Here is a 23557-nt window from a genome sequence, read left to right as displayed (position 1 = left end):
CCCCTGGACTCAGCACTGTGAGGCCACAGCTTGAGTGCTGGGTTCAGTTTTGGGCTCCTCACTCCCAGAAGGACACTGAGGAGCTGGAGCAGGTCCAGAGAAGGGCAACAAAGCTGGGGAAGGGTCTGGAGAACAGGGCTGGGGAGCAGCAGCTGAGGGAGCTGGGGGTATTCAGTGTGGAGAAGAGGAGGCTGAGGGCAGACCTCATTGCTCTCTACAGCTCCCTGAGAGGAGGCTGCAGCCAGGTGGGGGTCAGTCTCTTCTGGCCAGGCTCCATGGGCACTGTTCTTCTGCAGCTCCCTCTTCCTCCACCTCAGGAGTTTGGTTGCCTGTGCTCAAGGTCCCTCTGATACTGACCAGACCTGGGTAGCATCCAACACCTGAACAACCTGATACAACCTGGGGTTCAAAAAGAACAGGATGTGGCCCTTGGGGACATGGCCCAGTGGTCATGGTGGTGATGGGCAACGGATTGGACCTGGTGATCCTGGAGGTCATTCCAACCTTAATGGTTCTATGATACACAGATTGAGAGAGAGGCTTCAAGACCTTACACCAGATGTGTGCTGCAGTCCAGCAAGGGAAAATTCACCTGCTCCTGCAAGGAAACTTTCTCAGAACCTGGAAAGCAAATATGGATCTCCTCAGAGAGAGCAGAGAGCAGGAACTGGGCTGCTGGAAGGAGAGCTAACAGCAGCTCTTGGATTCCTGCACAGAGGTCAACTCAGCCAAGGTTGTGTGTGCACATTTTAACCTCCTGAGGCATCAACTGGAGCTTGTGCCATACAAAGCTGGCTCCCGTGGGCATGGCATTCCTTGGGGGAATCACAAGACCTGGATTTTAATCCTGACTCAGCTTGCCAGATGGCCTGGGTGAGTCATGTCACCTGCCTGGGCTGACAGTCAGACTGTCACCTCCTCCACTCTGCTTCTGATGTTGCTGACAGCTCCCACTTTAAGACTCAGTTCCTGGGGACTGAGAATTCCATGTGAAACTCCGGCACCTAGAGAGACTCACAGCCCTCGTGCTGGAGAATGAAAAACTTGAACACAGAAGGTGAAGAAACACTAAAGGTCAAGAAGAGAATCACAGAATGGGTTGGGAAGGAAGGGACCTTAAAGATCACACAATGGGTTGGAATGGAAGGGACCTTAAAGGTCACACAATGGGTTGGAATGGAAGGGACCTTAAAGATGACAGAATCACAGAAAGGGTTGGGATGGAAGGGACCGTAAAGGTCACAGAATGGTTTGGAAAGGTCCTCAAAGCTCATCCAGCCCCAACCCCTTGCCATGGGCAGGGACACCTCCCACCAGCCCAGCTTGCTCAGGGCCTCATCCAGCCTGGCCTGGAGCACCTCCAGGCAGAAGGCAGCCACAGCCTCCCTGGGCAACCTGTGCCAGTCTCTCCCCACCCTCACTCTCAACAATTTCTTCCTCCTCTCCACTCTCAATCTCCCCTCTCCCAGCTCCAAGCCATTGTCCCTCGTCCTGGCACTCCCAGCCCTTGGCCAAAGTCCCTCCCCAGCTTTCTTGTACCCCCTTTCAAGCACTGGAAGGAAGAAGAGCCCAAGGTGGTTCTCCTGGCAGGGGAGATCCTCCTGCCAAGGCAGCTACAGGGTCACAGATTCCAGTCTGCTGTCTCAGCTTCGGGTTGCAGAGTAAGAAGCATCAAAGAGGTAACACAAAGCTAAAATGCTGTCACCAGCCCAGCCCTTATCTAGGTGACCATGACCACCACCTGGACTTCAGGGCTGTGTTTTTTTTCCACAGCCTGATGTCCAAGAGGAAAGGAAAGTGAGGCCTGCAGCCAAGTTTCCAGCAGCAGTCCCCAGCTGCCCGTGGGGCTCTGTACCCACACCGAACACAGAGCCTTCCAAGCAGTCCTGCCCCACAGCCACACAAAGGACCAACAATGAAGGGAGGAGGAAAAACCTGACCTCAGCTGAGTTCAGAGGCTTAGCCAGGATTACACAGCACGACCTGCAAGGGAAAGCAGGTTGATGCTGTCCCAAACTACTGCATTTCTGGTGACATCGAGTCATAGAATCATTAAGGTTGGAAAAGAGCTTCAAGGTCAAGAAGGATCTGGAGGTGCTGAAAGGTGTCCAGAAAAGGGCCATGAGGATGAGCAGAGGGCTGGAGCTGCTCTGCTCTGGAGACAGCCTGAGAGAGTTGGGGTTGTGCAGGCTGGAGAGGAGAAGGCTCCCAGGAGACCTTCTTGTGGCCTTCCAGGATCTGAAGGGGGCTCCAAGAAAGCTGGGGAGGGACTTTTGAGGGTGTCAGGGAGTGATAGGACTGGGGGGGATGGAGCAAAAGTAGAAGTGGGGAGATTGAGATTGGCTGTGAGGAAGAAGTTGTTCCCCATGAGGGTGGTGAGAGACTGGCACAGGTTGCCCAGGGGAGGTGGTGGAAGCCTCATCCCTGGAGGGTTTTTGCAGCCAGGCTGGATGTGGCTGTGAGCAACCTGCTGTGGTGTGAGGTGTCCCTGCCCATGGGCCTTGAGGTCCCTTCCAGCCCTGACAGTTCTGTGATTCTATGATCATGGAGTCCAAACACAACCCAACCACCATGGCCACTAAGCTATATCCTGAAGGGCCACCTCTGCAGCTTCTGGAACACCTCTGGGCATGGGGACTCCACCACCTCCCTGGGCAGCCTCTGCCAATCCCTGACCACTCTTTCAGCAAAGAAATTTCTCCTCCTCTCCAACCTAACCCTCCCCTGGCACAATTTCAGGCCAGTTCCTCTCCTATCACCTGAGACTAGGGAGCAGAGCCCAACCCCCACCTGACTGCAGCCTCCTTTCAGGGAGCTGTACAGAGCAATGAGGTCTCAGCCTCCTCCTCTCCAGACTACACAATCCCAGGTCCCTCCTGGGAGGAACAATAGAAAACTGTTGTAGGTACAAGGTGCCTGAGGGGTACCACAAGCTGAAGAGTTCAGATTGTTGCTGGGGTGTTTCCCAGAGGACATCCTCCTGCAGCTCTGCCTAAGACAATATTATGAGAGACAACAAAAGCAGCCCCACACTGGAGCTAACAGTGAGGCCCTTCAGCTGGGCACAGCACACCCCACAGCCCTTCCCCTCTGCTCCTGCTGCAGACACAGCCTCACAGGGTGTAAGGGAGGAACTCACCAGACATTTGGGGGTGTATTGATCATGTCACACACCCACAGATTGCATCAGGCTGGAAGGGAGCCTCCAAGGGCAACCCCCTGCAGGCAGCAGGGACACCTCCAGCCAGAGCAGGCTGCCCAGGGACACATCCAGCCTGAGCTGGAATGGCTCCAGGGATGGAGCCTCAAGCACCTCCCTGGGCAGCCTGTTCCAGTGTCTCCCCAGCCTCACTGTGCACAACTTCCTCCTGAGCTCCAACCTAACTCTGCCCTGCTCCAGTTCCAAACCATTGCCCCTGGGTCTATCCCCACAGCCCCTTCTGAACAGTCCCTCCCCAGCCTGCCTGCAGGTCCCCTGCAGATATTAACATCCACTCTCAATCTCCCCTCTCCCAGCTCCAAGCCATTGTCCCTCAGCCTGGCACTCCCAGCCCTTGGCCAAAGTCCCTCCTCAGCTCTCCTGGAGCCCTTCAGGTACTGGAAGCTGCTCTGAGGTCTCCCTGGAGCCTTCTCTTCCCCATCCTGAACAGCCCCAACTCTCCCAGCCTGGCCCCACAGGGGAGGTTCTGCAGCCTCTGCTCATCTTGGTGGCCTCCTCTGGACCCTCTGCAGCAGCTCCAGGTCCCTCTTGTGCTGGGGGCCCCAGCAGTGGAGGCAGTGCTGCAGGTGGGGTGTGAGCAGAGCAGAGCAGAGGGGCAGAATCCCCTCCCTGTGCTGCTGCTCTCCCTGCTCTGGATGCAGCTCAGCACACAGCTGCCTGCTGGGCTGCCAGGGACCACTGCTGGCTCCTGGGCAGTTTGTCACCACCTGACACCCCCAAGGCCTTCTCCTGCAGGCTGCTCTCAGCCCCTCCTCACCCAGCCTGGATCTGTGCTGGGGCCTGACCACCAGGATTCAGTGAGGATTCACTCCCCTTCACCAGGACCACCCTAGCTGCATGCAATCAGCAGATTCTGAATGACCAAACCAGAGCCACCTGGGCAGTGGAAGGTAAAGCAGAGATCTTGCCAGGGAATGCTGCTGACCCCTGTGTCCAAGCAGCTTCCACACAGGCTGGATGTCCACCAGCTGCTCAGAGGAACTGGGCACCCAGCTGGTACCCAGCAAGGCTGAGGAGGGAGCAGAAAGCAGAGAATCCTTTCTCAGGGTACTTGGTTCTACATTAATTCTGCTCTCTCCCTGCTGTAGGAAATTTGTTTCCATTGTTTGCAGTGTGTTTGGGTGGTTGTTGGCTTCTCCCTTCCCAAAGGGAACAGCAGGAAAAGCATTACAGTGAAAAATGAGAAAAACATCAATTGTTCTGTCAGGGTTTCATGGTGGATTTTTTTTTTCCCTCCTCTTTCAAACAACCCAAGAAAGCCCCACACACACCCTGGGCAGAGCCTGAAATCAGGTGTAACATCTCCAGCCAGGCTTCCCTCCCTCCCTCTCTCCTTTCCTTGCCTGCTCTGGGTTGTTGCTCCTTAAAGGAAGCAGGAAGGGATCCAGGAACCGTTGTGGTGTTTACACAGCAGCAGATTAGCTCAGCCCGATAGCCCCAGGCTGAGCCAGGCTGCAGGAGCCATGGGTGACCTCACCAGGGGACATGCCAGCACCTCACAGAGACACAGCCCAGCCACAAGGAGAGCCTGCAGAAAGGGAGGCTGAGGGGAGACCTTCTGGCTCTCTACAGCTCCCTGAATGGAGGCTGGAGGCAGGTGGGGGTTGGGCTCTTCTCCCAGGGTACAAGCAGAAGAGGAAATGGCCTCAAGTTACACCAGGGAAGGTTTAGGTTGGACATGAGGAACAATTTTTTTCCCTGAAAGGGTTGTCAAGCCCTGGCCCAGGCTGCCCAGGGCAGTGATTGAGTCCCCATGCTTGGAGGGGTTTCTAAGCCATGGAGATGTGCTGAGGGCCATGGTTCAGTGCTGGGCTAACAGTTGGACTGGATGATCTGAAAGGTCTCTTCCAAGCACAACAATTCTGTGAGCTGGGTTAGGTGACCTTTAAAGGTCCCTTCCAGCCCAAACTCTTCCCTGAGGGAAAGGAGGGAGTCTGTGTCACCACACAGGGGTCCACACTGTGCACGCCAGGGCTGTAAGCAAACACCCAGCCCTGAGCCTCCACACTGGGAGGGGCCCCAGCTAATTCACCATGCCCCCACCAAATCCATCCAAGAGGAATGCTTCTTATGACACCAGCTTCTGGAAGGGACTTTGGACCAGGGCTGGGAGTGCCAGGATGAGGGAGAATGGCTTGGAGCTGGGAGAGGGGAGATTGAGAGTGGAGAGGAGGAAGAAATTGTTGAGAGTGAGGGTGGGGAGAGACTGGCACAGGTTGCCCAGGGAGGCTGTGGCTGCCTCCTGCCTGGAGGTGTTGCAGCCCAGGCTGGATGAGGCCCTGAGCAAGCTGTGCTGGTGGGAGGTGTCCCTGCCCATGGCAGGGGGTTGGGGCTGGATGAGCTTTAAGATCCCTTCCACCCCAACCCCTTCTGTGAATCTACCTTTGCTAAAAGCTTGCTCCAGAGACCCAAGCTTGATGCAGACTGCGCTCCTACCTGCAAACAGCTTGAGCCTGGTAACCTTTCTCTTTCTTTATTTCAAGAGCTGAACAAACAAATCTCTTCCAACCATGCTCTGATGCTTCCTGATTCCACAGCAGCCAGCACCAGTGCCTGCCAAGAACCATCCCTGCAGCAAGCCCTCAGCACAGGCAGGCAGCCACCACGTCCCAAAGCACTAATACTGCCACCAGAAACCGCCCCAGCTCCTCCATCCCACCCACCCCTGGTGGCACTGGAGCTCTCCCACACTGGCACAGAGCCCCCACCAGACTGGCACTTCAACCCTGGAGCCACTCCTCCTGATGGGGGCTTTGGCTTTGCTGGGTTTGGCTTGGGAAGCACAAGAAGCCTCAAGATTTTCTTCTGACAATATCTGGGCCAAGATTTCATTCTCAGCAGCTTAAAACCAAAATCCAAAGCACTTTTATTTTTATTTGCTCCCCCCTCTTCCGTTTAAACAGCTGGCATCTGGGATCTGTCACTGTGAGCAGCACACAGCTGATGTTTCAGCCTGCAAGCAGCCACCACAAAGAGCAAGAGCCAGCTGCAGAACAACCAACAACCAACTGCCACAGGTGCCTGCACTGAGAAAGGCCTGCAGGGCTCCTGCAGCTTTGGGCTTTCCCTGAGACACAAAAGAACACTGCAACACCTCAGGCAGTGCAGCACATCACAGAATCCCTGCATGGTAAGAGTTGGAAGAGAGCTCTGGAGCTCACCCAGTCCAAGCCCCTGCTCCAGCAGGGCACCCACAGCAGCTTGCCCAGCAGCACAATGCCCAGAGCAGGGCACCCAGGACAGGGGACACAGGAACACAGCCAGGTGGGGTTGGAAAGTCTCCACACAACCTCTCTGGGCAGCCTGCTCCAGGCCTCCAGCACCCTCACACCAAACAACTTTCTCCTCCTGCTCACATGGAGCCTCCTGGCTGACAGTTTGTGCCCCTTGCCCCTTGTGCTGTCCCTGGGCACCACTGAGCAGAGTCTGGCCCCAGCCTCTTGCCCCCCACAGCTCCTTTAGCTCTTGCTGAGCATTGCTCAGCTCCCTTCTGGGGCTGCTCTTCTGCAGGCTCTCAGCCCCAAGGCTCTCAGCCTTTGCTCCTCTGCACCACACCAGCAGAGGGCTGGGAAGATCAACAAGAAGACTTCATAGTATTTTTATGGGCTGGAGGTGACATCCACCTAGGCCATGGATGGCCAGCAGTAGGTAAACTTCATTCATTTAGTCAAGCAGAAAATACTCTGAGCTGCTTCCCACTGCTGCTGTGGCTCTTCATCTTCTACAGCAAAGCTGCATTTGGTAGAGGACAGAGACACAGAGCTGCAGAACATAAATGAGGAGAGAGGACAAAGCTTTAGGTGTGAGGAGATGGTGCAGCCTTTGCCAGCAGCACCAGCAGCCATGGGAAGTGGGAGGGAGGTGCTGCTTTGGGGACAGCAAGCAGCAGGCAGATCCTGTTGGTGTGACACCAAGCATGCAGAGCACACAGGAGGTCCTCTGCTCTGCTGCTGATAGCTATGGGCCAGGCAAGAGGCAAACAAACTCCTTCTGCCAGCCAGGCTGTAAGAAAGGGAGAGAAGACAGAGGACTTAAGTATCTGAAGAGGGCTCCAAGAAAGCTGGGGAGGGACTTTTGAGGATGTCAGGGAGTGATAGGAGTGGGGGGGATGGAGCAAAAGTAGAAGTGGAGAGATTGAGATTGGCTGTTAGGAAGAAGTTGTTCCCCATGAGGGTGGTGAGAGACTGGCACAGGTTGCCCAGGGAGGTGGTGGAAGCCTCATCCCTGGAAGTTTTTGCAGCCAGGCTGGATGTGGCTGTGAGCAACCTGCTGTGGTGTGAGGTGTCCCTGCCCATGGCAGGGGGTTGGAACTGGCTGAGCCTGACCCCTTCCAGCCCTGACAGTTCTGTGATGCTATGGCTTGGCTCATGACATCAGACAGGTTGGACCCTTTCTGACTCAAAGCACAAGCTGAGCACCAGGAGCTCAGTCAAAGGAGATCTCTGCTGTCTTCCCCTCCTCTTTTCCAAAGGCTGGTCTGGCAGGCAGGAACACCCCATGAGGAGGACAAGCTCCAGCCCTAAGCTGGCATTCAAAGCTCTTCAAACAGCCTCAAGAGGAAATGGCACAGATGCAGGACAGCTCCTCAAGGTCAGCTGAGCATTGCTGCCAGCCCCTCCTGCCTCACTGCCCCTCCAGCAAAGGCAGCAGCTGTGTGCAGAGCAGGCTGGAGCAGGGACACCAAGCAGGACTCAGCAGGCACCTGCTGGGCTTGTGCCACTCCTTATTGACCAGCCAAGATGTCATCCAACCCTGGCAGGATGAGCACCACCTTGGCTGCTGCAGCTCAGCAGGGACACCCCAGCAGAAGTGCTGCTGTGCAGTGGGATCCTGGGGGGCATCAAGAGGAGTGTGGGCAGCAGAGCCAGGGAGGGTCTCCTCCCCCTCTACTCTGCCCTGGGGAGGCCACACCTGGAATATTGCATCCAGTTCTGGGCTCCCCAGGTCAGGAGGGACTGGGATCTGCTGGAGAGAGTCCAAGGGAGGGCTGCAAGGATGCTGAAGGGACTGGAGACTGCCTGGGGAGGAGAGGCTGAGAGCCCTGGGGGTGGTTAGTGTGGAGAGGAGAAGGCTGAGAGGGATCTGATCAATGTCTATCAATAGCTGAGGGCTGGGGGTCAGGAGGGAGGGGACAGGGACAGGCTCTGCTCAGCTGCACCCTGGGATAGGACAAGGGGCAATGGGTGGAAAGTACAGCACAGGAGGTTCCACCTCAACATGAGGAAGAACTTCTTTACTGTAAGGGTCCCAGAGCCCTGGAGCAGGCTGCCCAGAGAGGTTGTGGAGTCTCCTTCTCTGCAGCCTTTCCAGCCCTGTCTGATGTGTTCCTGTGACCTGTGCTGGGTTCTATGGTCCTGCTCTGGCAGGGGTTGGACTGGAAGATCTCCAGAGGTCCCTTCCATCCCCTCACATCCTGTGAGACTCCAAAGCAGCAGAGACCCTGGGACACAGAGTTCATCCCCAGCCCTCAGGAATGCAACCACTCTTGGTGTCCTGCAGAGAAAAGCCAAGCTGGAAGGAGGCACAGCTCAGTCCTGTGCTGGTGGGGAGTTGTGGTGGATTCTGCCCCTCTGCTGTGCTCTGCTCAGACCCCCCATGCAGTGCTGGGGAAGCTCTGGAGTGCTCAGCACAGACAGGGAGCTGCTGGAGCAGGGCCAGAGGCTGGAAGGCTTCCCCAGCTGGAACTGGGGAGCTACAGGGAGGGATGCAGGAAGTTCAAGCAGCTTCTGTTCATCCCAGGAAACCCCAGAACCATGAGAACTGGACACTGTAACAGGACACAGCTCACCCCTGTAATCATTCCTGGGCTGCATGTAGCAACAGGACCAGGGAAAGAAGCTTTAGCTCACTGCTCTGCACCTGCCAGATGCACTTAGGATCATGGAATGGGTTGGGCTGGAAGGGACCTTTCAAAGTCATCCAGTCCAAGCCCTGCACTCAGCAGGGCCATCCCCAACCAGAGCAGGCTGCTCACAGCCCCAACCAACCTGCCCTGCACTGCTGCCAGCCATGGGGCAGCTCCCACCTCTCTGGGCAGCCTGGGCCAGGCTCTCCCCACCCTCAGGGGCAAACATTTCTCCCTTCTCTCCACTCTCCAGCTCCCTCTTGCACTTCAAACCATCCCCCCTTGGCCTGTCCCCACAGGCCCTGCTCAGAAGTCTGTCCCCAGCTTTCTGCTCAGCCCTTGAAGCACTGCAAGGCCACCAGAAGGTCTCCTGGAGCCTTCTCCTCTGCAGGCTGCCCAAGCCCAACTCTCTCAGCCTGGCCTCCCAGCAGAGGGCTTCCAGCCCTGCCAGCATTGCTGTGGCCTCCTCTGGCCCTGCTCCAGCAGCTCCCTGTCTGTGCTGAGCACTCCAGAGCTGCCCCAGCACTGCAGGGGGGTCTGAGCAGAGCACAGCAGAGGGGCAGAATCCCCTCCCTGCCCCTGTTGCCCCTGACACTGTTGGTTCTGGTTGCCAGCTCATGTCCAGCTTTTCATCCACAAAGGACACTTTCCACCTGCTGAAAGCACAGAACTGGTTTGCAGGCATTACCTGGCAGGAATGAGTATGGAGAGGATTCCTGGGCACCACAGCTCCCAGGAGAAGCCTTTGTGTGGCTGCTGCTGCTGCTGCTGCATTGGTTTTGCCCCAGGAGCCATGCCTGGAGCCATAGACAGTTTGACCTTTCTGCTACTGCTATTAAAACAATAAACAGAGTGGAGGCAGCTGGGTGAAGCTGATGTCCAAGAGGATGGTTAACCCATTCCCTTGCTGAGGGAGGTGAAAAAGGCCACATGCAGGGGGCTGTGACACTTGGGTATCACAGGACCACAGAACATTAGAGGTTGGAAGGGAGCTCCAGAGATCATCCAGCCCAACCCCCCTGCCACAGCAGCATCACCCAGGGGACTCCACACAGGAATGCATCCAGGTGGGTTTTGAATGTGTCCAGAGAAGGAGACTCCACAACCTCTCTGGGCAGCCTGCTGCAGGGCTCCAGCACCTTCACACCAAGAAGTTTCTCCTCATGTTGAGGTGAAAGCTTCTCTGTTGAAGTTTGTATCCATTGTTCCTTGTCTTACTACTGTGCACCACCCAAAAGAGCCTGGCCCCCTCCACTTGCCCCCCACCCCTCAGCTGTTGATAGACATTGATCAGATCCCTCTCAGCCTTCTCTTCTCCACACTAAACAGCCCCAGGGCTCTCAGGCTCTCTTCCCAGGGGAGATGCTCAAGTCCCCTAAGCATCCTCATGGCGCTCCCTTGGACTCTCTCCAGCAGGTCTCTGTCTCTCCTGATCTGGGGAGCCCAGAACTGGACACAGGATTGCAGCTGTGGCCTCAGCAGGGCAGAGCAGAGGTGGAGCAGAACCTCCCCAGCCCTGCTGGACACCTTTCTTGCTGCACCCCAGGATCCCATTGGCTCTCTTGGCCACAAGAGCACATTGCTGTGCCATGCAGAACTTGCTGCCCACCAGCACTCCAAGGTCTTTCTCCACTCAGCTAAGCTTTACCCTGCTAACAGTGGATATGAGGGTAAAGATTCACCCCCTCCAGTGAGCTAAGGAGCTGCTGGCAGTGCCAGGCAAAACCCCTCTGCTGAAATGCTCTGGAAAAGGATGAAATTCCTGTCCTGAGCAGAGACACCTCTTGGGATGCATGAGGGAGGCACAGGTGAAGTCTTTGAGGCAGGGACTCAACACTGCCACTCATTCAGAGATGATCCCTCTGAACATCCAGGAGCTCCAGGCTCTCACACAAGATAGCAGAAACATCCTCTGCCTTTCTCCTTCAGGGGAGGGACAATCACAACAAAACATCACAAGCCTCAGGGTTACTACAAGACAGAAAACTCAAGGAGTAGCCACAAGGCCTGGAATGCTCCTGCCACTAGGCAGGCAACACAGGCAGCTGAAGGACACAAGGTCCCTGGTGCCAGGCACAGCTCAGTGCAAGGAGCAACCAAAGCATGGAATGGCATTTAAAGGAACCCTGGAATGGTTTGGGTTGGAAAAAAAACTTAAAGGTCACCCAGTTCCACCCCCCCTGCCACAGAATCCCAGTGTGGTGGGGTTGGAAGGAACCTCATCCAGTCCATTTGATGCAAACCTGGAAGCAGAAGCTGTCTGAGAGGTGCTTTAGCTCAACTTGTACAAGGTGAAATTCTCCTCTTGGACAAAAGCTGTCACTGAATCAGGAGCTCACAGAGGAAGGATTAGAGGAAACAGGGCAGGGGACAGGTATGGTTATGAGAGAGTGGAGAATCCCCTGACAAATGGGTTTGAAGCCCACATTTCTAAGTCCTCACAAAGCATGCAGCAGAAAAATCCTTTGGCTTTAACCTGACCAGCTCAAGATATGGATGTCCTAAGGAAACAGCACAGCCACACATACTCCATGCAGGTACTTTGCACTCTGTACTGGTGGAAATGTACCCAGCAGGTGTGCAAATCAATGGGTCACTAGAGTCAGAGAATGGTAGGAGGGTTGGAAGGGACCTCCAGAGATCATCCAGCCCAACCCCCTGCCAGAGCAGGGCACCCAGGGCAGGGCACACAGGAACACAGCCAGCTGGGGTTGGAAAGTCTCCACAGAAGGAGACTCCACAACCTCTCTGGGCAGCCTGCTCCAGGCCTCCAGCAGCCTCACACCAAAGAAGTTCCTCCTCAAGTTGAGGTGGAACCTCCTGGGTTCCAGTTTGTGTCCATTGCCCTTTGTCCCAACACAGGACAGCACTGACCAGAGCCTGGCCCCTTCCTGACACCCATGCTCCAGACACTTATAAACACTGATGAGATTCCCTCTCAGCCTTCAAAGCCTACCCAGCCCCAGGGCTCTCAGCCTTTCCTCCCCAGAGAGCCGTTCCAGTCCCTTCAGCATCCTCACAGCCTCCCCTGGACTCCTCTCTCTCACCTCTCCCTGTCCCTCTCGAATGAAGCTGAACCACCTGCAGCACCACACCAGAACCAGCTCAGTCCCTTCGGCGCAGCACCGGCCAAGCCCTGGGGTGAAGCAGGCTGCAGCGTTAACCCTCTGCTCACCCAGCACCTCCGGCTCCTGCAAGCCCCGCCATGAGCTCCCCCTGCCCCGGCACAGGACACCGCCGGCTCCCTGCGGTGCCTCCCGGCGCGGCCGCGCTCGGCGCCTTCCCCCGCGCCGCTCTAAAGCCCAAGCAGGAAGCTGGGACAGAAAGTTCCTAAGGGAGAACCTCTGCTGAGAAGCAGCAGCTTGCAGACTTCCCTCTCAGCCCGTCCCGTGCCCCCAGGACAGAGCCTTTCCTCCCTGCCCCTCCGCCAGTACCTTGGCAGGCCGGAGGGACCTGCTCCCCTCGGCTGGAACCAGCGGCGTGAGCCCGGAGCGAAGAGGCAGCAGAGGACAAACACCACCGCTGTAAAGAGAGGATCGGAGCAGGTCCCGGCTGGGAGGTGTGGTTTGCAACGCTCCCTACGCATCTCAGCCCCTTTCCAACACGGGCTGGCAGCAGCAAGCAGCACCACAAAGCCTGCCCGAAGCTCCCGAGGTGAATTCCTTCTGCTCCTGCCTGCTGCCCGCCTCGGAGGGAGAAGGGTGGTTGCGGAGGTTAGAGGGCAAGAAGCACTCAGAAAGCAGCTCCCTCACCTCATGCTGAACGTACTGGCCCTGAGGAGCTCTCTCTTGTGCCTGCAGGTAGCTCACTGCTCACCTCCCAGCCCATTTCAAGATGGGCAGGGGTGGAAACTACCCCTAGGGACCCTCCCTTGAGTTTCAGGCCACTTTCACAGGGCTGTTTCACAAAGAGAGGTGCAGAGAGCTTAGGAAAAAGAAAACCAGAGCAGAAGGTGACAGTGCAAGGAGCATCTTTCCAAAGCAACACAGAACACCCCCTGGGGGTGTGGTGTACACCCAAGCACCTCCTCACTAGAGCAGCAAGAGCCACTGACCAAGGTACCCCTCCACCAAAACAAAGCCAAGCCAGCCCTGCTCACTGACAGCTGGAGATGCCACTGGGGATTTGTTGCTCCACAGGAGCTCCAAAGCCCCTAGGCAGCATGAAGACACCCTCAGCTCTATCAGCTGCCAGTGGAGAGATAGGGTTGCCCAGCCTGGAGAAGAGAAGGCTCCAGGGAGACCTTAGAGCAGCTGAAGGGGCTCCAGGAGAGCTGGGGAGGGAGTTCTGAAGAAGGCATGGAGTGACAGGACAAAGGGTAGTAGCTTCAAAGTGAAAGAAGCTGGATTTAGATTGGACATTAGGAGGAAATTCTTCCCCATGAGGGTGGTGAGGCACTGGCACAGGTTGCCCAGAGTGGTGGAAGCTCCAAGCATGGTTGGATGGGGACCTGAGCAATGTGATCTAGCAGGAGGTGTCCCCTGCCCATGTCAGGGAGGTTGGAACTGGGTGATCTTTAAGGTCCCTTCCAACCCAAACCATTCTGTGATTCTGTGGTGAACCCTGAGGACTCCTTGGAAGGTGACCAAGGATGCTGAGACTCTAGAAGGCTGGTATGGTTCTGTCCCCTTTGCTCACCCCTGCCCCAAATGCTTCTTTCTGTCAGCCCTCAAAGATAATATTTGCCCAGCAAACAAGTTCTGCCAGAGCAGTCACAAGTGGGCAAGCCCAGCCTCTCTGCAGAGCAAAACCTCCCTTCCACCCATTCCCACAGGGAAGACTCCAGCTGGCACCTGAACAGCAGAGACCTTATCAGCCTTCAGAGGAGCCCCAAACAGCCACATCCTGCCAGCAGAGAGCCATCAGGGGACCTGCAGAGAGCAAAGGTAAAGGCAGAGCCTTCCCCACGGGTTTGAAGAGTAACAAATGGACATGAAGAGCACCATAGAATCATGGAATTGTTGGGGTTGGAAGGGATCTCAAGGCCCAGCCAGTTCCAACCCCCTGCCATGGGCAGGGACACCTCACACCACAGCAGGTTGCTCACAGCCACATCCAGCCTGGCTGCAAAAACCTCCAGGGATGAGGCTTCCACCACCTCCCTGGGCAACCTGTGCCAGTCTCTCACCACCCTCATGGGGAACAACTTCTTCCTAACAGCCAATCTCAATCTCCCCACTTTCAGTTTTGCTCCATCCCCCCCAGTCCTATCACTCCCTGACACCCTCAAAAGTCCCTCCCCAGCTTTCTTGGAGCCCCCTTCAGATCCTGGAAGGCCACCAGAAGGTCTCCTGGGAGCCTTCTCCTCTCCAGGCAGCACAACCCCAACTCTCTCAGGCTGTCTCCAGAGCAGAGCAGCTCCAGCCCTCTGCTCCTCCTTGTGGCCCTTCTCTGGACACCTTCCAGCACCTCCAGATCCTTCCTGGAACAGAGGCTCCAGAACTGGACCCAGAGCTCCAGGTGTGGTCTCAGCAGAGTGGAGCAGAGAGTCAGAATCACCTCACATGGTCTTCAAAACAGTTCTGAGCTCCTTGGAATCATCCTAGAAGGCTCTGTGCTGCCAGAGAGCAGCTCTGCTCCTCTCAGACCAGGATGATCACCTCATCACTCCTCACAGACTCAGCTTTGCCTCAGCCCCAGGACCTCACATCCCTTGAGGCAGGCTCTAGCAGTGTAGCCCAGGCAAAACAAAAGCCCCAAACAACCCCATGCCAAGCCAGGTGCCCACCTCTGAGCAGGAGAACTTACCACTTTGTTCCACCCTTGCTGCTGGGGGGAAGCTCAACACAGAGCCATGGTCTGAGCTGGGGTGCTGCTGGAACAGCACAAAGAAAGGAGCACACTGCTCTCCTGCACCTCACAGCCTGTCCTGTCTCTGTTCTCCTCCTGGGAGTCTTTATAAAGCTTCTCTTAGCCCTGACCAGAACAAAAGAGCTTCTCAACCATCCAAAAAGAAAAAAAAAATCATCATAAAGAGGATTTTGGAGCCAGGTTCATGAATCGTCAACATTAGGCGGGTAAAGGTCAGGAAAGACAAAAAAAAAAAAACAAAAAAACCTTCTGGTTGCCATAGTGATGCTAATCCAAGCACAGCACACATCCTGTGGATGAAGTGGTACTGCCTGAAATGCAAAGGGCTTCATCCACCAGAGCCAAAGAGGGGCTTGGTGTAACAGAGGCACTTGAACACCACCCCCCACACAGCATTTATTGTCCAGAGAAGTGGATTTTCAGAGGGAACTGGATGAAGCCAATCCAAGCATCACTACAGCTGCCCACAGCTAGAGCAAAGCTGAGAGCTCTCAAGCATGATCAGAGCCCAAGTGGGATTTGTCCAGCCTGAAGGGAAGAGAAGGTTCTGGGTGCTGGAAGGAGCTGAGTCACCACTGGCTGCACTTGGATGCAGCAAGGGAGGTGGGGAGGAGAGAATAGAAGCAACCAGCTCCCCCCCAGCCCCAACCAGCAAATGCTAATCCATTCTGTAAGGCACTGGCAGCTGCAAACATCCCCCTGCCCAGCAGCACACCTCACCTCTGAGAAGGAACTGCAGCCATGCTGACCACACTCCAGCTCCAACCCACCTCTGGCTCTGCTCTCCCAGCTCCTGAGGGCTATCACCATAGAATCACAGAATGGCTTTGGTTGGAAGGGACCTCAGAGATCATCTGCTCCAATCTCCCTGCCATGGGCAGGGACACCTCTCAAATAGACTCAAGGCTTCATCCAGCCTGGCCCTGAACACCTCCAGGCAGGAGGCAGCCACAGCCTCCCTGGGCAACCTGTGCCAGTCTCTCATCACCCTCAGCTTCTTCCTCAGCTCCACTCTAACCCTGCTCTGCCTCAGCTTCAAACCATTCCCCCTTGGCCTGTCTTATGAAAAGTCTCTCTGCAGCCTTCCTGCAGGATTCCTTCAGGTCCTGGCAGGCAGCTCTAAGGTCCCCCTGCAGCTTTCTCTTCTCCATGCTGAACACCCCCAGCTCCCTCAGCCTGTCCTTGATGCTTTCCATATAGCCCACAGCACTCTTCAAGAGGGAACAGCTACAAGTGGTCCATTTGCATTCAGCCACTTCAGCTGAGCAGTCAGATTTGCATGGGGAAGGGAAAGGCTCTTTCTATGGCACAGGAAATGCAGCAAATCAAAGGGCTCTGTGCTGGAGCAGAGGTTTGCTCCCCTGGTTGTGTCTGGGAAGAAGAAAAGGCAGAGCAGAGATCCTGCAAACTCCTATGAGAGTGGGGTTTGGTCTCTTCTCCCTAGGTATAAGTGACAGGATGAGAGAAAACAGCCTTGAGTTGTCCCAGGGGAGGTTTAGGTTGGACATGAGAAGAAACTTCTTCACTGAAAGGGTTCTCAAAGCCTGGCACAGGCTGCCCAGGGAGGTGGTTGAATGCCCATGCCTGGAGGTACCAGACTTGGTGGAGTTAGATAATGGTTGGGCTCAATGAAAGACTCCTGAAGGACAGGCTCCCCAGGGGGGTTGTGGAGTCTCCTCTGCAGACTTTCCAAACCCACCTGGATGCATTCCTGTGTGGACTACCCTAAGTGATGCTGCTCTGGCAGAGGGGTTGGACCTGATGATCTCTGGAGGTCCCTTCCAGCCTCTGATACACTGTGAGACTGTAAAGGTCTTTTCCAAGCAGAATGAGTCCTTGATTCTCCAAGAGGCAAAAGAGGCTGAGGTAGAGGAAAGGCAGCTCTCAAGCACAGGAGCCATGCTTGCAGTGGAAGGAATGTCTGCACTTGTGGGACCATCCTCACCTGCCCTTCCTCCTGCCAACACATCTCAACTCTTTCCCTAGCCCCTGTGACCTCAGACATGGATTTGTGTCTGAGACACAGGACAACAGACAGCTCTGAACCTCAGAACCCTGACAGGTGAAGAGAGAGGCTCTGGCAGCACTGCTGCTGAGGAGCTCCTCAGCCCTGCTGGGCACCAGGGCCACCTGCACAGTGTCAGGGGACACTGAGCCAGGGGACACTGGGGTCCACAGCAGGAGCCAGGCACAGGAGCACACAGCACAAGTCCTTACAGACTCACACAATCAACCAGTTGGAAGAGACCTCCAAGATCCCCAAGTCCAACTGATCACCCAACCCTAACTCGTCAACCAGACCATGGCACCAAGTGCCTCATCCAGGCTCTTCTTAAACACCTCCAGGGACACTGACCCCACCACCTCCCTGGGCAGCACATCCCAAGGCCAATCTCTCTGTCTGGGAAGAACTTCTTGCTAAGATCAAGCCTAAACTTCCCCCTGCACAGCTTGAGACTGTGTCCTCTTGTTCTGGTGCTGGGTGCCTGGGAGCAGAGCCCAACCCCCACCTGGCTGTCCCTTCACTCACATCCCACAGCTCCTTCTCTTCCTATCATCATCCCTCAGAGTGCAACCACCTCCTCTGGGCTCCAGCACCAAGTCTGCAGGTTTCAAAGAGGCTTTGCCACCCTCCCACAGCTGGGTGCCAGCATCTAGGCACAGCTGCCAAGGGCAAGAAGGATCTGGTCAGGCTTTATCTTATCGCAGCCACGCTGACACTTGTCGTCCTTCTTGGGCAAAGCTCAGCAGCTCTGCACCTGCCAAGGAGGGCAGCTGGGCAGAGGGCAGCAGCTCCAGCCTGCAGCAGCTCACACCAGAGTGGGGCAGCTCTGCTGGTCCCACCCTACAAACACCCTGGGGTTTAATGCACCAGCAGGAGTGATGGAGAGCTCAGCAACACAGCCACGACTCACCCCACTGCCAGCACAGCCAGCCCAGAGCTTGCCAGGCCACAGGAGCACACAATGGCAGGGCTGGGAAGGGACCTCTGAAGATCATCCAGTCCAAACCCCCTGCCAGAGCAGGGGCACCCAGGGCAGGGCACACAGGAATGCATCCAGATAGCTCTTGAACCTCTCCAGAGAAGGAGACTCCCTGCTCCAGGGCCTCCAGCAACCTCACACCAAAGAAGTTTCTCCTCATGTTGTGAGAAGTTTTTCCCTTGGTTTTATTTCCCAAGGAGTCAAAGCATTTGTCTGGAGAGACTTCAAGATCCATTGTGCTTCCAACTTACAAGTCACCCACAGCTTGAGAGATGAGCTTGATTTCCTTCTCCTCATCTTACAGAGGGGAAACTGGGGCAGATGAAAGCACCCAGAGCTGAGTGATGGGGAGGTGTTCAACTGATGTATGAGGCTGGGAGAGTTGAGGCTGTTCAGGATGGAGAAGAGAAGGCTCCAGGGAGACCTCAGAGCAGCTTCCAGTACCTGAAGGGCTCCAGGAGAGCTGGGGAGGGACTTTGGCCAAGGGCTGGGAGTGCCAGGATGAGGGACAATGGCTTGGAGCTGGGAGAGGGGAGATTGAGAGTGGAGAGGAGGAAGAAATTGTTGAGAGTGAGGGGGGGGAGAGACTGGCACAGGTTGCCCAGGGAGGCTGTGGCTGCCTCCTGCCTGGAGGTGTTGCAGCCCAGGCTGGATGAGACCCTGAGCAAGCTGGGCTGGTGGGAGGTGTCCCTGCCCATGGCAGGGGGTTGGAACTGGCTGAGCTTTGAGCTCCCTTCCAACCCACCCCATTCTGTGAAGCTATCTTTGCTCAAAGCTCACTCCAGAGAAGCAAGTTTGATGCAGACTGTGCTCCTACCTGCAAAGAGCTTGAGCCAACCCACTCTAGGGTTCTATGATGGTTTAGAGGTCTCCTGCCACCCTCAGAACAAGACCTTTCCTGCATGTCCCCCTCACACACCCTCCTGACCCAGGCAGTCCTTTCCACACAGAAAGGGCCATTACCTGGTGCAGAACAGTGATGTGAAGTCTTAGAGCAGCACAGAGACTCAAGGCAGTGCCACAGTTCCTCCTCCAGGTGACACCTCTGCTAAGGCAGCTGCACTCACCTCTCTGGACAGAAAGCTGGGGTGCTGCAAGCCTCCTTGCTCTCCATCTCACTCCTTGACAGACACTGAGATTCCAGCACTCCTGGCAGCTTAGGCAGACACACAAAAGTCACAGAACCAGGGAATCCATTAGGTTGGAAAAGACTTTTGAGATCATCCAGTCCAAGCCTTACCCCAGCACTGCCAGGTCACCACTGAACCATGGCCCTCAGCACATCTCCATGGCTTAGAAACCCCTCCAAGCATGGGGACTCAATCACTGCCCTGGGCAGCCTGGGCCAGGGCTTTGCAACCCTTTCAGGGAAGAAATTGTTCCTCATGTCCAACCTAAACCTTCCCTGGTGTAACTTGAGGCCATTTCCTCTTGTCCTGTCACTTGGTCCAGAGCCCAACCCCCACCTGGCTCCAGCTTCCTCTCAGGAGCTGCAGAGAGCAATGAGGTCTCCCTCAGCCTCCTCTCCTCCACACTAAACACCCCCAGCTCCCTCAGCTGCTCCTCCCCAGCCCTCTTCTCCAGACCCTTCCCCACCTTTGCTGCCCTTCTCTGGACCTGCTCCAGTCCCTCTTGGAGTGAGTGGCCCCAAACTGAACCCAATACTTGAGCTATGGCCTCCCCAGTGCCCAGTCCAGGGGCACCATCCCTGCCTTGCTCCTGCTGCTCCAGGCCAGGCTGCTGGTGCCCTTCTTGCCCACCTGGGCACCCCTTGGCTCATCTCCAGCTGCTGTCAGCCAGCACCCCCAGTTCCCTTGCCACTGGGCAGTTTCCAACCACTCTGCCCCCAGCCTGGAGCCTTCCTGGGGTTGTTGTGACCCAAGGGCAGGACCCAGCTCTTGGCTTTGTTGAACCTCAGCCCCTTGGCCTCAGCCATGGATCCAGCCTGGCCAGGCACCCCTGTAGAGCCTCCAAACCCTCCAGCACATCAACCATGCCACCCAATTTGTTGTGCTCTGCAAATTGGATGAGGCTGCCTCAATCTCCTCACCCACATCAGTGATGAAGATACCAAAGAGACCTTGCCCCAGCACTGAGCCCTGTGCAACACCACTGCTGCCCAGCCACCAGCTGGGGTTAACTCCATTCCTCACCACTCTTTGAGCCCCTCCAGCTAGTTCTTAACCCAGGGAAGCAGATGCCCATGGACAGCCAATCTCCAAGGCAATCAGAAACCAGCTCAAAGAAGCAAATGAAGAAGATGATTTTCAGACAGAGCTACCCAGGTCATCCCCTGGCTGGCTGCTTAGTTTTGGAAGCTTAGGGCTGGCAAATCTCTGAACATCTGGGCTGAGCAGAGCCCATGGGAATGCTTGGGGGATCCAAGCTGCTGAGGTTTGCTCAGCCAAGTCCAGGTCCGTGCAGAGGGAAATCCCTCTGGGCACCTCTGGCCAAGACATGAAAGTTTTAGGACACAGGATGGGGGGAAGAGAAGCCTGCTGGAGCAGGAGCAAGCAGAACATCAAGAGCAGCTCCCTGTGAGCTGTCCCATCCCAAAGGCACTGACCAAGGACACGAAGCCTTACTAAGGGCTGCAAATCTGCTCTTTTGATGTGACTACAAAAGGGATCCTGCAGGATACAGATCTCCAGGGTAAGCCAAGCATGGCCACCTCAGACTGCACATGGACTCAGCTGGAGCTGCTGACCTTAGAGCTCCTTTCCAACTGAAAGAATTCCATGGCTCTATGACAGGAGCAGGGAAGAGGCTGCCTGGCTCCGTGGCAGAAGACACATTTCCTGCAGCTGAAGTTTGTTGCCACTGTCTCCAAATGCAAGATGAGCTCCAGCCAGCAGGCAGGGAGAGGTGGGAGGACTCGGTCCCCTGAGCAGCCTTATCAAACCCAGGAGATTCAGACCATGAGTAATGTGTGGTGGAAAGCAGAGCCAGCTTACTGCACGATGCCTGCAAAGCTCTCTGACCATGAAGAACATCGTGCATGGTGCTGGGCCCACGTGATTTGTGTCCCTGCCTGCTGTCCTCATCCCTTCAGGTCATTCTCTGAGGCTGCCTGGCACACTCACCAGTACCAGCAGACCCCCAGGGCTGCCTCTGTGCTGCTGAGGACAGCCCCGCACCAAGTCCTCCTCTGCAACACAGTGCTAGAGCAGAGTTACAGATTCAAGGCCAGGAGGCATGAGTAGAATTCCAGGCTCAAGGCCAGGATGGATGAGCAGAATCCCAGATTCAAGGCCAGGATGGATGAGCAGAATTCCAGATTCAAGGCCAGGATGGATGAGCAGAATCCCAGATTCAAGGCCAGGACGGATGAGCAGAATTCCAGGCTCAAGGCCAGGATGGATGAGCAGAATTCCAGATTCAAGGCCAGGATGGATGAGCAGAATTCCAGATTCAAAGCTTGGATGGATGAGCAGAATCCCAGATTCAAGGCCAGGATGGATGAGCAGAATCCCAGATTCAAGGCTGGGATGGATGAGCAAAATCCCAGATTCAAGGCCGGGATGGATGAGCAAAATCCCAGATTCAAGGCCAGGCTGGATGAGCAGAATCCCAGATTCAAGGCTGGGATGGATGAGCAAAATCCCAGATTCAAGGCCAGGATGGGTGAGCAGAATTCCAGGTTCAAGGGCAGGCTAGATGAGGCCTTAACCAAGCTGGGCTGGTGGGAGGTCTCCCTGCCCATGGCATGGGTTGGAACTGGATTATTTTTAAGGTCCCTTCCAGCCCAACCCATTCCATCAGTCTATGATCAGGAGAGAGTGGGCTCTTGATTCATCAGATGCCTCAGTCTGGGCAGGAGGACAGAAATGTTCCTGTGTGTAGGGAACAGAGCAGCCAGGCTGACTTTCTGCCAGGACAGTTTATAGCACCCAGCTCAGCTTGCCACAGCAGAGCCCAAGGGCAAAGGGTTGCTCTTGGGAGAGAGATGTTTTCTGGCCAGCAAGGTGGCTTTGGATGGATTTTAGACCATCTCATCAAGGATCCTACCATTTGATGCCTCAGGCCTCACCTGAGGATGCCCTAGGTTCCTAGAATCATAGAATCACAGAATGGTCTGGGTTGGAAGGGAGCTCCAAAGCTCATCCAGTCCAACCCCCTGCACTCAGCAGGGACATCCTCCACTAGATCAGGTTGCTCAGAGCCCTCTCCAGCCTCACCTTCAATATCTCCAGGGATGGAGCCTCAACCACCTCCCTGGGCAACCTCTTCCAGTGTTCCACCACCCTCATGGTGCAGAACTTGTTCCTAACATCTTCCTGGGTTCTTCCACTCCAGCCCATGGTAGCTTCTCAGAACCTGCTCTGGACCCCCTGAATGGCCCAGTGAAAGGACAGACCAGACTGATAACCTCTCTGCTCTAGGAAAGCAATTTCTGAAGCCCTCAGGAGCTGTGGGTATGTATATTCATCTGTGTTTCACAGAATCCCAGCGTGGTGGGGGTTTGAAAGGACCTCTGGAGATCATCTTGTCCAACACCCTTGCCAAAGCAGGGCACCCACAGCAGTTTTTATAGCTGCTTATACAGAATCACAGAATCAGAGATGTTGGAAGGAACCTCTGGAGATCATCCAGCCCAACCCCCTGCCAGAGCAGGGTCACCAAGGGCAGGGCACACAGAACACATCCAGGTGGGGCTTGAAGGTCAACAGAGCAGGAGACTCCACAACCTCTCTGGGCAGCCTGCTCCAGGCCTCCAGCACTCTCATACCAAACAACTTTCTCCTCTTGTTGAGGTGGAACCTCCTGGGGTCCAGTTTGTGTCCATTGTCCTTTGTCCTATATACAGGACAGCACTGAACAGAGCCTGGACCCTTCTTGCCACCCACCCCTCAGATATTGATAGACATTGCTCAGATCCCCTCTGAGGCTGCCCTTCTCCAGGTTCACCACCCCCAGGGCTCAGCCTTTCCTCCCCACACAATGTTCCAGGCCCTTCAGCATCCTCATAGCCTCCCCTGGACTCTCTCCAGCAGATCCCTGTCCCTCTTGACCTGGGGAGCCCTGACCTGGCCACAATACTCCAGGTGTATCCTCAGCAGGGCAGAGAGATTCCCAGCACCAAACGACTCTCAGAAACAACCACTGCTGCAAGAACACAAAAAAAACAAGATGCAATCACTCCAGAGCCTGGGTGAGGCAAGGCCACAGAGCAGTCCCCAGTTTTCTGAGAGCTCCTTGATGGCCACCAGCCCTCATCTCCACAACAAGCAAGGGCTCAGTGGGTGACACCTAAGGGGGCTGCTTGGCTCAGCCTTGCCGGTTCAGTGCTCCCCCGGGCACGGCCATCCCCCTGCGCAGGACACCGGCGGGCGGTCGCCGCTTTTCCCCTCGGCTGTTTTCAGGAAGTCCTACAGGAAGGACCTGAGGTTCAAGCCAGGAGTTCACCCAAGTGCGTCCCATCACGGCATGTTAAAGGGAAAGAGGCTGCAGTCTGAGGAGGGGGGAAAGCTCTGGCAGCTTTTCCTTCCAAAGAGAATGAGAAGCAGCGCTGAGGCAGCTGCCGTAGGGACCTGCGGCATCTTGGTTGGCGGCACCTGGACCGTGGCCAAAAAAAAAGAACATTCCCCGGTGCTGGGGAAAAAAAAAGGGGGAGAAATAGAAGAAATAGAAGATCGCCACTAAGGTCCAGCACGCCAGACCAAAGCCTCAGGGCCCCACAGACCCAGAGCACCAGCG

The 23557-nt window shown here is 55.8% G+C and overlaps 1 protein-coding gene across 1 annotated transcript in view; it reads right to left on the bottom strand.

Moving 5' to 3' along the window:
- The window catches only part of CRACR2B (calcium release activated channel regulator 2B), a 73135-nt gene extending 49854 nt beyond the window's left edge, over positions 1-23281 (bottom strand). Inside the window, exon 1 of the mRNA XM_054390731.1 lies at positions 23139-23281. Coding sequence (XP_054246706.1) covers positions 23139-23281 — 143 coding nt within the window. The remainder of the gene's footprint in view (positions 1-23138) is intronic.
- Positions 23282-23557: the final 276 nt, after the last annotated feature.

This window comes from Indicator indicator, chromosome 21 (assembly GCF_027791375.1).
Source record: "Indicator indicator isolate 239-I01 chromosome 21, UM_Iind_1.1, whole genome shotgun sequence".
In the NCBI taxonomy this organism is placed as follows: Eukaryota; Metazoa; Chordata; class Aves; order Piciformes; family Indicatoridae; genus Indicator; species Indicator indicator.
Note: the sequence above shows the minus strand (reverse complement) of the source record. Positions and strands in the feature narration are given on the sequence as shown.